General features: G+C 47.4%; 1 protein-coding gene across 2 annotated transcripts in view; it reads right to left on the bottom strand.

The window, feature by feature from the left end:
* Window positions 1-17,544, bottom strand: part of USP43 (ubiquitin specific peptidase 43) — an 83,034-nt gene that overhangs the window by 17,304 nt on the left and 48,186 nt on the right. Inside the window, exons 10-14 of one of the 2 annotated variants that reach the window (XM_008010335.3) lie at window positions 13,170-13,247; window positions 11,848-11,974; window positions 11,393-11,741; window positions 3,075-3,233; window positions 1,065-1,229 (exon numbers count right to left, since the gene is read on the bottom strand). In XM_008010335.3, coding sequence (XP_008008526.1) covers window positions 1,065-1,229; window positions 3,075-3,233; window positions 11,393-11,741; window positions 11,848-11,974; window positions 13,170-13,247 — 878 coding nt within the window. The remainder of the gene's footprint in view (window positions 1-1,064; window positions 1,230-3,074; window positions 3,234-11,392; window positions 11,742-11,847; window positions 11,975-13,169; window positions 13,248-17,544) is intronic. The other variant, XM_008010337.3, reaches the window with a different exon arrangement.

The following is a 17,544-nucleotide window of genomic DNA, read 5'->3' as shown; positions in this document are numbered from 1 at the left end:
GCTGGAGGCTAAGGCAGGAGAATCGCTTGAACCCAGGAGGCAGAGGTTGCAGTGAGCCGACATTGCACCACTGGACTCCAGCTTGTGCGACAGAGTGAGACTCTGTCTCAAAAAAAAAAAAAAAAAAAAAAGTACAAATACACAGTTAGATAAAATAAGTTCTTATGTTTCATAGCACAGGAAGGTGACCACAGTTAATATAAATAGCTAGAAGAGATTTGAAATGTTCCCGACACAAAGAAATGATAAGTGTTTGAGGTGATGGATATTCTAAATACCCTACTTTGGCCATTACACATTGTATGCCTGTATCAAAATATCACATGTACCCCATATATATGTACAATTATTATGTGTCAATTTTTTAAAAACAATGACTAAAACAGAAGCATGAAAAAAAAAAAAAAAAACAAAAAACACATCTCCACTTGCTATCCACTATACTTAGAAGAGTTCAAACTTTATACCTCAAGCTCAGAAAGGTAGGTTCTGACATGGCCCCTGTCCATTCCTGCTCTCTCTACTCCTGCGTGTCTCTGCTCCGGCCACAGTTCTGGTTTCTTCAGTCCCTCACACATCCAGCGCTCACTCCTAGCTTTCACCCTGGAGGGCTCCTCTCCTGGACACACCCTAAGCTTCTACACAAGCCACTCTGTCTCACTCAGGGCTCTGCTCAGTGTTATCCCCTAGAAAGATGTTCCCCACCCACCCTATCTCCAGGACCCTGTGCACCCTCCCTCCTCCACCCCGGGCCTGGATACCCTCTTCCCTGATTCTCTTTGCCATTCTTCCTTCTTTAAGTACCATGTTCCCAGGTTTACTTATTTATAACAGTAAGCTACACAGGGGCAGAGCAAAGGTACCTGTGGCTGGAGGGTAGAGGATGGGGAGAAGCGGGCAAGGAAGGGCAGGTCATAGAAGATCCCATTTAAGAGATGAACAAACCTCTCGTAATGATGGACGCTTTCCATTCGAGGCTACGAAGTGACAGGGCTTTCATACAGAGCAATAACAATGGACGTTACAGGAAATGAAAATAAACCAAGCACACGTAACCAACGTACCCTTTTCCTGGTTGCAGAGGCTGTTGGTGAAGATGGGAGAGTCGGGAACCTGCGGCAGGGAGGGGCAGGGGGCAGAGCTCCAGGACAGCAGGCTTCCCCTTGTGCTGCCAGCGTAGCTCCCGAGCCGTAGGAGCCAGTGATCGGACAGGGAGGAGCTGGTAGAGCCTGTGGAGGAAACACAGAGAGGGAGGCTGAGCCCAACCCTAGACCTTCAGAGTCCTAGGGGAGCCCCTCACAGCCAGATCCCCATTCCGGCCCCATCCTTCAGCCCCGGAACTACAGAACCAGAGCAGAACTGCAGAAACCAGTCAATGACGAGAGGGGAAACCTGTGATTGGGTACCCATGTGACGAAGCTTACAAGTTTAGGGAGAGGCATTTGAGCACAAAAATGAAAGTATGGGCCGGGGCGCAGTGGCTCACGCCTGTAATCCCAGCACTTACGGAGGCCTAGGCGAGCGGATCACCTGAGGTCAGGAGTTCGAGACCAGCCTGACCTACATGATGAAATCCCATCTCTACGAAACATACAAAAAATTAACCGGGTGTGGTGGCGGGCGCCTGTAATCCCAGTTACTCAGGAGGCTGAGGCAGGAGGATCGTGTAAACCTGGGAGGCGGAGGTTGCAGTGAGCCGAGATCATGCTACTGTACTCCAGCCTGGGCAACAGGAGTGAAACTCCATCTCAAAAAATAAAAAACAAAACAACAACAACAGCAGCAAACGAAAGTACGTTGACAAGCATTGAAATGCTTTCCATGAAATTCCTTGTCACCAGCTTTGGCGTCCTAAATATGATTTTGTTTCTTTTCCAGAGTCAAAGGACTGTGTTACTCAGAGCTATAGCCAGAGGCAGAGTAACAGTATTTTATTACCAGTACCAGGGCCCCAGTACACAGAGTTCAACAGGTAATAGCCACGTTACAGGAGTGTATCCCCAGTTTAGGGAAACCAAATCTTTTACAATGGGCAGTAAGGATGCCTACCTTTTGCACCATAGAGATACATTGTTTTTATTATACTGGACAGTTAGAAAACCTTCTTTTCTCTAATAGGACAGGTTTTTAATTCTTTTTTCAACATCTCCTTCTATAAATGGAAGCTGGACTTGCGTTAGGATTGATTTAGACCTGCTGAGGACTCTTGGATTTATTTGGCCATTTTGTGATAACTGTTAGGAGAAAATCTGCTTAATTTTTTTTTTTTTTAATGCTCTCTTGTCCCAAAGATAAGGACAGTTGGTTTGCAGCATGAAATAAATCACACGAAAGGGTCAGCTTTGGCACTTTCTTTCTCCAGTTCCAAGCAAGTTTGAGGCTGTCTAATAAATGAATTTCTGGAGTGCAGCAGTGTTTAAACAGCTCCCTTTGAGACGCTGAGGCGGGCGGATCAAGAGGTCAAGAGATCAAGACCATCCTGGCCAACATGGTGAAACCGTGTCTCTGCTAAAAATACAAAAATTAGCCGAGCATGGTGGTGGCACGTGCCTGTAGTCCTAGCTACTTGGGAGGCTGAGACAGGAGAATTGCTTGAACCCGGGAGGCGGAGGTTGCAGTGAGCCAAGATCATGCTGCTGCACTTCAGCCTGGTGACAGAGCGAGACTCCCTCTCAAAAAAAAAAAAAAAAAAAAAAAAAAAAGCTACCTTTCCTAGAAAAGTCCAGGATCCTTTATAACTGCCCTGCCTTTCCAACAGGACTGACATCAGTTTATATTACACACACCTAATAAAACCTGCTGTGATATGAGACTAGGAATATGGAATTCCACACTGCCAAGTGTCACCTGCCCTGAATACAAATAATTATCCTTTTCCCCTTTCCTGAATTATCATCTATCCATCCCACACCCTGGCAAATGAACAACTAGTCTGTGCTGCTCAGATTTCTACAGCATCGGCCCGGGCTTCCTCTTTCAGATCCTTGCCAACCTCTCCTGGTCCTGCTGAGCCTCTTCCCAGTTCTTTAAGTGACTTCACCACACCCCCTCCTGTCATGAGCAGCAGCACCTACCTCTCATGGAGCTGCTGGCTGACCAGGGGGGGATGCTGTTCCGCTTCTGATAGAAGAGGATATAAGCCCCTCTGGTGTTGACCTCATCTTCTCGAAGCGGTTCCACCGTGCTGTCATCGTAACTGTACCACTGGCCATCCAGAGAGTTCCGGCAGTAGGCTGCAAAGGTCCCAACCCCAAGTCTCAGTTACTGGAGCCCCAAAAGGTAGGAAGGCATTTCCCACTGGCATAGCTGAAAAAGTGGTATGTTTAAACCAGAATGAGAAAAAAAAAAAAAAAAAAAAACAGTTCATTTTTGGCCAGAAATGAACTTTTTTGGAATCAGAAAAGATCAATAGGTTATACCCACGGATTCTTACTGATAACAAGTGCTGTTATTTTTTTTATTTTTGTTTATTTATTTATTTATTTTGGAGACAGAATTTCGCTCTTTTACCCAGGCTGGAGTGAAGTGGCACCTTCTCGGCTCACGGCAACCTCCGTCCCCCAGGTTCTAGCAATTCTCCTGCCTCAGCCTCCTGGGTAGCTGGGATTACAGGTGCCTGCCACCACACCCGGCTAATATTTGTATTTTTATTAGAGATGGGGTTTCACCATGTTGGCCAGACTGGTCTTGAACTCTTGACCTAAGGTGATCCACCCACCTCGGCCTCCCAAAGTGTTGGGATTACAGGCGTGAGCCACCGCGCCCGGCCAAGAGTACTGTTATTGTAAGTTGAATATTTTACCCCTTCCTCAGGCAAAATCTCTGAAAAAAGGGAGCTCCCAAGTCAGGTAGCCAAACAATAATGTCAGCGTTCACCCCATTTCTTCTGAGAAGCTTCAAAATGCTTATCTCTGATTAAGTATGCAATAAAAGTGAAGACGAGAATCACAATTGGGCTCATGGCATACCTCTTTCTAAGAACTGAAGTCAAACATCTAAGGAAAGTTCATACATATTCTCACCACTTCTCAAACAACCACAACAAAATATCCTTTTCCTTGCCCTCTACGTGTCAGCAAATGACAGCATAACCCAGTAATCTGGAGGTTTGCAAACTTCTCCCATAAGGGACCAGATGACAAATATTGAGGCTTTGCATATGTTCTCTGACATGTTCTCTGACACACTTCATGTATGCCTTTCTCCCACTTTTAAAATTGTAAAAACCGTTTTTAACCCATGAATTATTAATAAAGTAAAAAAAGTTAAAAAAAAAAAAAAAAAAAAAAAAAAAAACGGCCGGGCACAGTGGCTCACACCTGTAATCCCAGCACTTTGGGAGGCCGAGGTGGGTGAATCACAAGGTTAGGAGTTCAAGGCCAGCCTGGCCAACATAGTGAAACCCCGTCTCTACTAAAAATAGAAAAAATTAGCTAGGCGTAGTGGTGGGCGCCTGTAATCCCAGCTACTTGGGAGGCTGAGGCAGGAGAATCGCTTGAACTCAGCAGGCAGAGGTTGCAGTGAGCTGAGATTGTACCACTGCACTCCAGCCCCGGCAACAGAGTAAGACTCCATCTCAAACAACAACAACAACAAACAGGCCCTAGATTGGATCCGGCCCGTGGGCCACCGTTTGCTGACCTCCACAGTAATCCAAGCCAGCCACCTAGGAGTTCATCTTCGCTCTTGCTTTTCCTTCCACTTCACACCTAGTCCAAAAGCCAGACCTATTGATTCTACTTTCAAAATATGTCTCAAATATCTTGATTGTCAACACCAGCATCTCAGCCAATGGTGTCTCACTCAGCCCCTGAAGCACCCTCCGAAATGGAATTCCAACTTCCACTCCAGATCCCTTCTACATATTCTCCATACAGCAGAACAACTGGTTTGATTTGTACACTAGATTATGTCTTCACTCCTCTGCTTAGAACCTTTAAGTGATTTATCATCCCTTTGGAAAAAATGCAAACTCCCATCCATGGCCTAGAGTGTCCTGCCCACTTCTCCAGCCCCACCCTTCGTCACTTAGCCCCGAACAGCCGCACTTCATCCAGGCTCTCATCATGTCTTAAACACACTGAATGCTTTCTGCCTCAGGGCCTTTGCACATGCTACGAGCTCTGCTCATAATGCAATTCCTCCCATTATTCACATAGCTAGTTCTATCTCATCCTTAGCCCTGAGCTTACCTGTGACGTCCTTGGAGAGGCCTTATATCTATCACAGACACAGTCAGTCAGTCAATCAGTCGCCCTTTCAAAATGCCAGGTAGTGAAAGTGCTAAAATAATAAGCATCTTTTTATTGTCTGTCCCCAAAGTGAGACTGAAGTCCCATGAGGGCAGGCCTCGTATTTGTCTTGTTCATCACTGAAGCTCCAGGACCTAGTGCAGGGTCTGGCATAGAACGGGTACTTAATAGATATTTGTGCAATGAATTAATGAGCGAAGATCCTGGATTTCTATATAGTTCGGTGTCTTCCAAATTGCCAGTCATCAGCCCATCAGGACACTGGTAATCAGTGCACTTAAAAAAAAAACGTTTAATAAGTAAAAAATAAAATATTTTAAAGCTTTTTTCTTTTTTCTTTTTTTTTTTTTTGAGATAGAATCTCGCTCTGTTGCCCAGGCTGGAGTGCAATGCCGTGATCTCGGCTCTCTGCAAGCTCCGCCTCCCGGGTTCACTCCATTCTCCTGCCTCAGCCTCCCAAGTAGCTGGGACTACAGGTGCCCGCCAACACGCCTGGCTAATTTTTTTGTATTTTTAGTAGAGACGGGGTTTCACTGTATTAGCCAGGATGGTCTCGATCTCCTGACCTAGTGATCCGCCCATCTTGGCCTCCAGAAGTGCTGGGATTACAGGCGTGAGCCACCGCGCCCAGCCAAAGCATTTTTTAAATTCATTAATATGTTATTCCGGAATAGAATGGACTAAGGTATATCACATGTAGCAAATGTAATCATCGTGTCATGAAATTCTGTTTTGTCTTAATCAATGTATGTACACATAAACACATATACGCACGTATGTAAATAGATGTGCACACCAGGAGGTCATGATGGAACCCAGTGTTTCATTTTGCCATTTAGTCAAGTGCCTCATCATAATATTTTATTTCATTGAACATCTTTTAAGTTTATTTTGATATGTAAAATGGCAAACAAAAATCCACTAAAAACAAAAAATACATCTATGGTGTGACAGCACTTATGTAAAAGTATACGGCAACTTGAAAGCTGCCAATTGTTGGGGCCTACAATATGTTCCATATTGGGGCCTCTTACATATGTTAGTTCTAGTCATAAAAATCCCGGGCTGGCCACAGAGACTCACACCTCTAATCCCAGCCCTTTGGGAGGCCGAGGCAGGCAGATCACGAGGTCAGGAGTTCGAGATCAGCCTGGCTAACACAGTGAAACCTCGTCTCTACTAAAAATACAAAAAATTAGCTGGGTATGGTGGCACGTGCCTGTAGTCCCAGTTACTCAGGAGGCTGAGGCAGGAGAATCGCTAGAACCCGGGAGGCAGAGGTTTCAGTGAGCCGATATCATGCCATTGCACTCCAGCCTGGGTAACAGAGTGAGACTCCATCTCAAAAAAAAAAAAAAAAAAAAAAAATTAATATCTAATATGGCAGATGGCATCTCAAGGAATAAATTTGGCTTTTCCATGAGTAGTGATCTTGGGACAGACTGGCAACTCCGGGGGGATAAAGTTGGATCTCTTTCTCTCAAGAACGTTAAGAAACTCCAGATCAAGGATTTAAATGTAATAAGCTAAAACCAAGTAGAAAACTCAAGAGAAACACTTTTTAATCTTAGAGTGAAAAAGGCTCTCTAATCATGACTCAAAATCCAAATGATTGACAATTTTACCTAGAAAAGCAAAAATAAAAGCTTTCTGCATAGCAAAAAATTTCCACAGGAATAGCCAACTGACAGATGTTACACAGGGAACGAATACTTGTAATTCATATTACAGAAAAGAGGTGAATCTCATAGTCCATTAAGAATTAGAGCATCTAGAAATCGATGGGAAAAAGACTAATAATTTATTTGAAAAACAGTCAAGGACACGGATAGACAGTTTACAGGAAAGGAACCACAATGACTCACACACACAAGATGCTCACGCTCACAACTATTAAGACGCTAAATATTCAACTTACACTGAGATACCATTTTCCTCGTATTAGATTGGCAAAATTCCAAAAGTGTGATTGCACACTCTGCTGGAAAGGCTACAGAGAACCAGGTGCTCTCTTACTCTTATCAGAGTGCAAACTGCTATGACCCTTTGTGCAGGACATCTTGTTCATGCTTGTTACAACACAGACACAGCTATTCCAATTCTGAGAATTTATCCCGCCAATAAACTTCCATATCTAGAAAATGACATATCTAAAGGGTTATGACAGCAATGTGTGTGTGTGTGTGTGTGTGTGTGTGTGTGTGTTTAATTGAGAAAGAGTCTCGCTCTGTCACCCAGGCTGGAGTGCAGTGGTGCGATCTTGGCTCATTGCAATCTCCACCTCTGGGTTCAAGCAATTCTCCTGCCTCAGCCCTCCTAATAGCTGGGACTACAGGCAGATGCCACCACGCCTGGCTGATTTTTGTATTTGTAGTAGAGACAGGGTTTCATCATGTTGGCCAGGCTGGTCTTGAACTTCTAACTTCAAATGATCTGCCTGCCTCAGCCTCCCAAAGTGCTGGGATTACAGGCGTGAGTGACTACACCCAGCCGACAGCAACATTTGTAATAGTAGAAGAATGAATCAGTCCAACGTCCATCTACAGAGTATTTAATAAATGGTTATATTTATTTAGTGCATTTACATTTATAAAAGAAGATGGAGAAGCTGTCTAGAAATGAGGACATGAAAATATTTCCAAGATGGATTTTCAGGGAAAAATAAAAAGCCAGGTGCAACACAGCAAATAGTACTTTTACTTAAATTAGGGGGAGGGGAGAAAATATATAAAATCAACACATATATATGTATATATAAAAATATACTCACAATTGCTTGTATTTACATAAAGAAATTGTGGAAGAATAGTACACAAGAAACTACTAAAAATGGTTACCTATAAATGAGGAGGGGGTAGATGAGGAACAAAGATAGAATCAAAACTTGTCACCGTCCGTGTTTTTTAGGCTGTGTGAATTTTGAAACACAGGCATGCATTACCCACTCAACACATTTAAAATGAAACAAAAGGCATTTGAGATTTCTAAAACCCTGAAATGTGGTAGGACTATCATACTTCCAAGAAGCAAATAATTAAAAAGGAATAAAAATGTCAAAAGACATGAGATAGAAAGCAACAGCTCAGCTTTGAGGGCCCAGCAAGCAGATAGAGTGGAGGTCACACACTCGCCTCTGGCAAGGAAGGGGTTCAACACAGAGTGCCTGGGGGAGGTGGAGAGGGTGCAGGGGGGCAGGAAGGGGGCCACCCACCAGCTGTAGCCCCAGAGGCTCAGTACTGGATGTGTCAGGAATCACAAGAAGTCAAGCCAAGTGAGGACTCAAAACAAAACCAAGATGCTCTGAAAAAGAAACCTAAGACTAGGCCAGGCACATTGGCTCATGCCTGTAATCCCAGCCCTTTGGGAGGCCGAGAAAGGCAGATCATTTGAGGTCAGGAGTTCAAGACCAGCCTGGCCAACATGGCGAAACCCCATCTCTACTAAAAAATACAAAAATTAGCCGGGCGTGGTGGCGGGCACCTGTAGTCCCAGTTACTCAGGAGGCTGGGGCAGGAGAATCACTTGAACCCAGAAGGCAGAGATTGCAGTGAGCTGAGATCGCTACCACTGCACTCTAGCCTGGGTGACACAGTGAGATTCCATCTCACAAACAAAACAAAACAAAACAAAAAAGCACAAAGATTATTTCCCAGACCTGAAGATCACGTGTCTGCAGACACACAGGTCCCCCTGAACGCAGGTACCAACACAAGCAACAAGAAAGACCCACAGGTAAGCACACTCCGTGAAATTTCAGAGCACCTGTGATAAAGAACCTGAAAAAGCCTCCAGAGAGAAAAATATATCCTATCCTAGACAAAGGAACAGAAATCAGACTGGCCTGATTCATTCTCAACAGCAAAACCCCACTCCAGACCCCACTCCACATGGAGCAACATTGTTGATTTTTCCATCACGGACTTTATGTCCCACCAGGCTATCAATCAGGTGTGGGAATAAAGGCATTTCCTGACACGTAAGCACTCCAGAGGTCAAGCTCCCATCACCCTTTCCTAGGAAGTCACCGAGGGTGTGCTTCACCTAAATGAGGGAGGTGACACTCATCGACAACACCCTACATGGCTTGGAGACTTGTTCCTATCAGGAGTCACTCATCTTGGCAGGGCAGAAGCTACTGAACCTGGAGCCAGGGTGACCCGGGTTTGAAGCCCAGGCTCTGCCATTTAATGGGCGGTGCAGACTGTCTTGAGGGAAAAGATGGTGTATGCTGGCGCAGATGAGAACAAGTGGCCTGGATCTTACCCAGGGCTGTGCTGGCTGCAGACACTGCCCTGCCTCCCACCTCGCCAGTCCCTTATTCCCCTTGGACTCCTCTCCCTTTGGTTTTAGTATTAAGTAGGCTCTTTCCTGGCAGGTGGTGGTACACTGTGTGTGCAAACACAGACCCAGGAGATCTCTGCAAGGGGAACCTCCCAGGGACTGTGTCCCTTCTGTATCAAACCACCGCCCCCCAAATCGGGCATTCTGCTCTGTAACGCTCACCCCAGGAGGGGCCTGGATCTCGCTTTTCATAAGGCAGACACCAACGCTTCTCACGCCTATGCTACTTCTAACTCCCTGCTGTGGTTTTACATCACTGCCCTTAATTTATGTTGGGGCCACCCTGTGGGTTTATAGATGGGGAGGCAGCACGTTCAGCATGGGAAATGACAAGGTCTAGGTTCCAGCTGTCCTTATTTTCACCACTCATGTGTGCACGGGGACTCATTCAGCCATAACGCTGTTAAAAAAAAAAAAAAAAAAAAATCTGAGTAACAGAGATGCCTCCCAAGATACATATGGGCCTCAAGGGATTCCTGCTGAGCTATTTTCAGCCCAGAGAAGTGAGACGGGGAAGTGGCTGGACAGAACGGTCCCAGCAGTTACAAAGGTGGCAAGGACTCATCTGGAGCAGGACAACTGTGGAAGAACACGCTGGCACCGCACAGCAGCGTAAGGCGGCCACTGTGAGCTGAAAGCGGCTTTGGTGGCCCCCATAACCCTCACCGTGACCAGCCCAGGCTGGCCCAGTGTAACCCGACCGTCCAGCGCATCTCTGTCCAATCAGGTGGTCCCCAGCCTGTAACGGCATCCTCATTTCTCTTTCTCCATGGGCGCCTGTTCCATCCATTCTCTGATGATGGAAATCATGCCCTAAACCCCTTAGACTGCTAAGGCTCACCCCGATGACCCTCCACACTATCTGCATGGTGGAGACGCTCAACTGCTGCAGCTACCAATAGGCTTCTCACCGTCACTGAGATGCCCTGGTGGGGGAGAAGCAAACAAACAAGACATAATCGAGAAAAATGATCCATCATGACGCTCTCTGAAAGCCCTCAAAGGGATGATTATAAACAATGGAGAAAATCGTCTGGCCACTTGTTTCTGCCCTTCCCTTCATCCGCTGCTCTGAAGTTCCCCAGAGGAACAAACGTGAAAAGTACGCCACAGAATACAAGGCCACCAAATCCGGTAAGATTCCTCACACTGAATCGCAGATGAGAATGAACGTCACTCTCTCGGTTCCAATAACGACCTCCCATATTTCATATGGTTGAAAATTTGGGTGATAACTAACCTCTGTTTGTTGGTTTATTTGTTTTGGAGACAGGGTCTCGCTCTGTTGCCCAGGCTGGAGTACAGTGGTGCAATCATGGTTCACCACAACCTCAGCCTCCTGGGCTCAAGGGATCCTCCTATCTCAGCCTCCTGAGCAGCTAGGACTACAAGTCCAATCAGGACTTGTAGCCACAATCAGCCACAATGCCCAGTTCATTTTTTTTTTCTTCATTTTTTTTTTGTAGAGACGGGGGTCTCGCTTTGTTGCCTAGGCTGGTCTCGAACTCGTGGCCTCAAGTGATTCTTCCACCTCAGCCTCCCAAAGTGCTGGGATTACAGGCATGAGCTACTGCATCAGGCCTAACTTTATATATTCCAACCTCCAACCTAACTCAACGTCAACTCTGTAGCTGGGACAAGGTCCCTTCTGCTCTTGCACATGCCCTGGTGTGCGTTGGGTGAGGGGTCAGATCTCACTAAGTGCCCCAGGGAGCTCAGCATCCGAGCAGCACCCATTCCAGGGACATCTCGAGGCTGTGGCCACAGCTGCATTGGCAGAAAGGCAAGGCAAGGCTCACCTGTGTAATGCCCACCTTGCAGGTTGCCGTGGTGGTTGCAGACGGCGTACAGGTCGTACAGGAAGTCCAGCGGGTAACTGGTGGGCAGGCAGCCCGGCTGCTTCCAGGAAGGCCAGGGGCCCAGTCCTGCCTCGGGGCTGGTGCTTCTCTGGGCCACATGGGGAGCCATGTTGAGTCCAGAGAGTGGAAACTTCACCAGCGTGGAGAGCTTGTTTCTTCTCTCGCCCACCTGGCAGAACCTTTTGAGGTGGATGATGAGGATGTCAGGCAGCGTCCACAAACTCAGCTTCACCATCCCCTGCTGCAGGACTTGGCAGTGCGGACACTTCCAGGCGTCATCCTGGGCCAGCTGGAAAGGAAACCACCCGGACTGTGAGGTCCCTGCGGCACGTGGCCAACCCACCAAAGGCAGCCAGCCCCCTTCCCGGGCGGGGCGTGGACCCCCAGGGCGGGACCTGCTCCTCCTTGGTGTAGAACTGAAAACATTCATCCAAGGTACAGCTGTGCTGCTGGTGCGCCTGCTGCTGCTGCCACACGCTGTCGGCATCCTGCGCCCGCTCCTCCTGGAGGTTCCCGAACAGGCTGCACGGAGAGGACACCCACGGCGTTCAGGACTTTCCCGCTCCGAGACGGGCTTCGTCTATGTCTCTACTCACAGTAAACCCGCCACAAGGCATCGGCCAGGCGACGCTACCGTGCCCTGTCTATGGGTTCCTGGGGAGCTGCAGGCATCCTTCGGACTCAGCACTATATTCTACTGGAATTTTCTCTCCCCCACCAGCTCCTACAGGGACCGGGTTCTTGGCTTATTCATCTTTGTTTTCCTCATCCTAGCACAGGGGCCTGCCACCTAGTAGTTGATCAATAAATACTTGCTGGAGTGAACAATGTCCTTTCTTTTATTTTTTTATTTTTTATTTTTTTTATTTTTTTTGAGACGGAGTCTTGCTCTGTAGCCCGGGCTGGACTGCAGTGGCCGGATCTCAGCTCACTGCAAGCTCCGCCTCCCGGGTTTACGCCATTCTCCTGCCTCAGCCTCCGGAGTAGCTGGGACTACAGGCGCCCGCCACCTCGCCCGGCTAGTTTTTTGTATTTTTAGTAGAGACGGGGTTTAACCGTGTTAGCCAGGATGGTCTCGATCTCCTGACCTCGTGATCCGCCCGTCTCGGCCTCCCAAAGTGCTGGGATTACAGGCTTGAGCCACCGTGCCCGGCCCAATGTCCTTTCTTAAAGCAAGGCTGATGCCCTCAGTGTTACAGAGGTAGCCAAGTGTGGTAATGAGGAGCATGGACTCCAGCCAGAGGGTCTGGGTTCAAATCCCAGCTCTACCAGTGTACGAGCTGTGTGCCCTCCAGCAATTGCTTAACCTCTCTGTGCCTCAGTTTCCACCTCTGAGAAATGTGGATTACAGGAGTACCCACCCCAGACTACCCACACACAGGGTGTGAAGAAGATTAAATAAATCCCCTGTACACACGTAAAGTGTTCAGAGCAGTGACTGGCACGGGGTGAGTGGGTGGGTGCTGCGTAACTGTCTACTGTGACTGCAGTTACTACTCTTGACATCACCCACCACCACCACTGTCACTCCATTCCTGTCACTGTTATTTACATACAGAATATTCTCACTCAGGCATCTCGCAGGAACGGGTTACACTGGCTCAAAGATGTGGGCACCCTGCCTGCAGCCATGCTGGGGGAAGCTGCATCCAGGGAAACCTGGGCACCGAGAGGGCCCTGTCTCAGCTCTGCAGGAGGTAAATTCCCTTGAACTCACCGCTCCTTGACAGAGCTATCCCACTCCACCGCCAGCTTGACATGCGGGGGGCCTCCCGGCCTCCTGAGATGCAAAGCCCTGAGAAGAGAACAAGGGAGCCCATCAGAAAACACGGGACCTCCTTCCCGCAGCTCTTCAGGGCTCAGCAGTCTCCCCGCAACCCGGGGACTGATGTTCCAAACAGAAATACCCAAACTGCCTGTAAGCCAAGGTCAGCCATCCCCAGAGGCTGCTAAGTCGGCTGAAGGCTCCGTCTCAGACCTTCAGACCTACCTCATAGTGCCCTCCCCTCACTCCCATGGCAGCCAGTGAGCTCTATAGATTTGGAATTACTTCGAGGAGATAGATCAACTGTTCCACTGAAGCCGCAGCTACCCTCTCAGTGTCTACAGGGCACTTCCACTCAACCATCCTACACAAATACCCAATACTGAGGAAGCCCAAAGAGCTGCTACCTTGCCCCCCACTGCAGTACAGAAGGAACACCCTTATGCCCCCCTCCATGACCTAAGAACTCTTCTCCTTCCAAACCCTCCAATACATAGAAAATCCCAGTGCTCTGTCAACCTGTAGCTCTTTCCAACTACCTGGGCCCAGCCCATTCCAGAAAAGGTGGATCAGCCTCAATACAGAAGAGATGGGAAGAGAGCAAAGTGGAGGACATGAGGTTTTATCCTGAAATCAATAGGAACAGATATAAGTGATGGCAACATCTGCACCCAAAGGAGTGCTTCAAATGTGTTGGAAGGAAAGGGGGATGTCAGATGAGTCCCAAACTATCACTAAGATGATCTGATAACAGGTTTTGAGCTCATGGAAGGCACAAAGTTCTATGGCTGAGCACGGACAGGTCGGAGCTGGAGTTGTGGCACCTTCCTGCGTGAGCCAGGAGGGAGCGAGGAACAAGGTATGTCTGGGAGAAGTTCTCCCAGCCCGGTGAGCCCTGATGGGTTGGGACAAACACTGATTGCCTCCTCATTTTCCTGTAGATGCAGAGAATCACGCTGCCTCCTCATCCTCACTCCTTCCAAAGGAGGAGAAGCGCCTTATCTGATTGGTGGGATTGTAGAAGAAGGTGGGCTCTACCTCCTGTCATTAGGCCGACCTATGTCCGACAACCTAGCCACCTGCCATTCTCCCCGATCCGTGCCTTGCGTTTCCTGGAAGCAGCTCTGCCTGGCAGATGGAAGACGAAGTAGGTGACCAATATTCCATTCTGAGGAGACAAACTGGGGACCCCTAGATCTAAGCTTCTTTCTTTAGGTCCCCCAAATTTTCCATTTCCACAATGACGGAGACCTGCCATTGGGGAGATCTGCCTTGGTGGAGGTCAGTGGGTGCATCATTTAATTCTGGGGGAACACATTTGAAAGCCCAAATTGGACTCACATCTAAGCAGGATCCTTAAGTCAGTCTTACTAATAAACTTAAAACGTTCATCTCTTTCTGCCTCAATCCACACAGCCTACTCTTCGACTGGAATTTAAACATGGAAGTGGAAAAGGAAAACAGGTACCTTCACGCTCCAAGTTTATTGTACAAAACTCCTTAGGACAGGGAAAGAAAGAGGTGTGGCTGTCGCCCAACTTCCCTCTTTACATGGAAGTCAGATTGTCACTAGAGGGTGAGATTACCTCCCCCGACCACAGCTCTGATACAAAAAGAAAGAGGGCCTTATTCAATGTTTATGGAGATGCTATTCCAAGAAATGTACAAACCTAACAATCCCCACCCTTAACCGGCCGATAGGCTAATGGGAGGAGCACACAGAGATCATTCTAATGCACTCAGGTGTCCGGGACGCACACCCGGGGCTGTTCTGAAGGACAGATAGGCAGGACCTGGCCAGAGGAATGACTGAGACCTCAAAAGCAAATGCAACATAAACAAACATTGAAAACTGGGACTTAATTAAACTAAAGAGGTCTGCACAGCAAAAGAAGCTATCAACAGCATAAAAGAGGCAGCCAACAGGATGGGAGAAAATTTTTGCAAACTATGCATCTGACAAAGGACTAATATCCAGAATATATAAGGGACTTAAGTCAACAAAAACAAACAGTCCTATTAAAAAGTGAGCAAAGGACATGAAAGACACCTCTCCAAAGAAGACATACAAGTGGCCAACAAACATACTAAAAACTGCTCATCATTGCTAATCATCAGGGAAATGCAAATGAAAGCTACAATGAAATACCATCTCGCATCAGTCCAAAGGCTATTATTAAAAAGTCAGAAAATAGGCCGGGCGCGGTGGCTTAAGCCTGTAATCCCAGCACTTTGGGAGGCCGGAGATCAAGACCATCCTGGCTAACACGGTGAAACCCCGTCTCTACTAAAAAAAAAAAAAACTAGCTGGGCGAGGTGGCGGGCGCCTGTAGTCCCAGCTACTGAGGAGGCTGAGGCAGAATTGCTTGAACCTGAGAGGCGGAGCTTGCAGTGAGCCAAGATCACGCCACTGCACTCCAGCGTAGGCGACAGAGTGAGACTTTGTCTAAAAAAAAAAAAAAAATCCATAAATGGAAACCAGAGGGCCAGGTGTGGAATGCTGAGACCCAATAATGTTTGAGCATCCAGAGAGGGAGAGGAAGATTTCAAGCAGACCAAAAAAAACTTATAGGAGATATACTTCTAGGTGGTGCATACATACAATGGAATATTATTCACCCTTAAAAAGGAAGGAAATTCTAATGTGTGCTGCAACATGGGTGAACCTTGAAAATACGGTGCTTAGTGAAATAAGTCAAACACAGAAGGAGAAACACTATGATTCCTGCTACCTGAGGCACCTACAGTCGTCAAATTCATAGTGACAGACAGTAGAGCGGTGGTTTTCCAGAGACTGAGGAAGACGAAGGGGAGGGATGCTGTGTGATAGGTACACAGTTGCCATTTTGCAAGATGAAAGCTCTGGAGTTGGACGGTGGCAATGGGTATAACAAGGTGAATGTAACAATTCCACTGAACTGCACACTTTAAAGTGGTTATAATGTAATTTTGGCGCCGGGCGGTAGCTCACACCTGTAATCCCAGCACTTTGGGAGGCTGAGGCGGGTGGATCATGAGGTCAGGAGATCGAGACCATGCTGGCTAACACGGTGAAACTCCATCTCTACTACAAATACAAAAAATTAGCCGGGTGTGGTGGCGGGCACCTGTAGTCCCAGCTACTCGGGAGGCTGAGGCAGGAGAATCACTTGAACCCGTGAAGTGGAGGTTGCAGTGAACTGAGATTGCGCCACTGCACTCCAGGCTGGATGACAGAGTGAGACTCCATCTCAAAAAAAAAAAAAAAAAAAAAAGGAATTTTTATATTTGTGTATTTTATCAAAAAGAAAATAAAGAATTTCCTATAGAACAAAGAGATGTTGGGATAGGCATGGAAGAGGCAGGGCAAGGGCTAAATGGAGAGCCCTGTGAAAGAGGTAAAGGTCACACCAGATGCCAGAGACAGCTGTACCAGCAGGGCTGGGACTGGGATTGTGGGGTGTGTTGGGGATGGGGATGGGGTGAACAAGGGCCAGACTGTAGTGAGATGTCCAGTGAATGGAAGGTGTGGGCCAGGAGAGGTGTGACCTCAAGAGGACATCCTTTAAGATGGTCAATTTGCTGGACAACTCTACTCAATTCTAGTGCTTCTCCTATGGTAAAAGACTAGTTTGATGGTTTGTTTCCAAACCACTGCAGACCAATACTTTTATAAAAAGAAACAACGGGCCGGGTGCGGTGGCTCACACCTGTAATCCCACCACTTTGGGAGGCAGAGGCAGGTGGGTCACTTGAGGTCAGGAGTTCGAGACCAGCCTGACCAACGTGGTGAAACCCTGTCTCTACGAAAAATAAAAAAAATTAACCGGGCGTGGTGGCACGTGCCTATACTCCCAGCTATTTGGGAGGCTGAGGCAGGAAAATTGCTTGAACCCAGAAGGCGGAGGCTGCAGGGAGCCAAGATTGCGCCACTGCACTCAAGCCTGGAAGACAAAGGGAGACTCCATCTCGAAAATAAATAAATAAATAAATAAATAAAAGTAATGGGGGGGGTGAAGAAAGACATACAAAATATAAGTTCCATTTTTAAAAGAAATTATCTTATCCACCATATTATAGATGACTCTGTCATATTGCTTTAACATTTCTAAGTGCTTCCTCTCAAGTTCTTGTCACGGGCTGGTGACAGGCAGTTCACAGGCTGGCAGTCTACAGAACCACTTTGGGTGGCACAGTTCTTATCTCCAAGACTGAGTGTGGGAAGGGGGTTCCTCTTCCTGGGGCTCCCTCTCCCTGGGAGACCCAAGCAGGCCCTTGATGATCCTTCTCCTGCCTCCCTAACTCTGTAAAGCAAAAGCGTGCGTCAGCCAAGGAGGATGTGGATGGG

This window comes from Chlorocebus sabaeus, chromosome 16 (genome assembly GCF_047675955.1).
Source record: "Chlorocebus sabaeus isolate Y175 chromosome 16, mChlSab1.0.hap1, whole genome shotgun sequence".
Lineage (NCBI taxonomy): Eukaryota > Metazoa > Chordata > Mammalia > Primates > Cercopithecidae > Chlorocebus > Chlorocebus sabaeus.
This window is presented reverse-complemented; position numbering and strand designations above follow the sequence as displayed.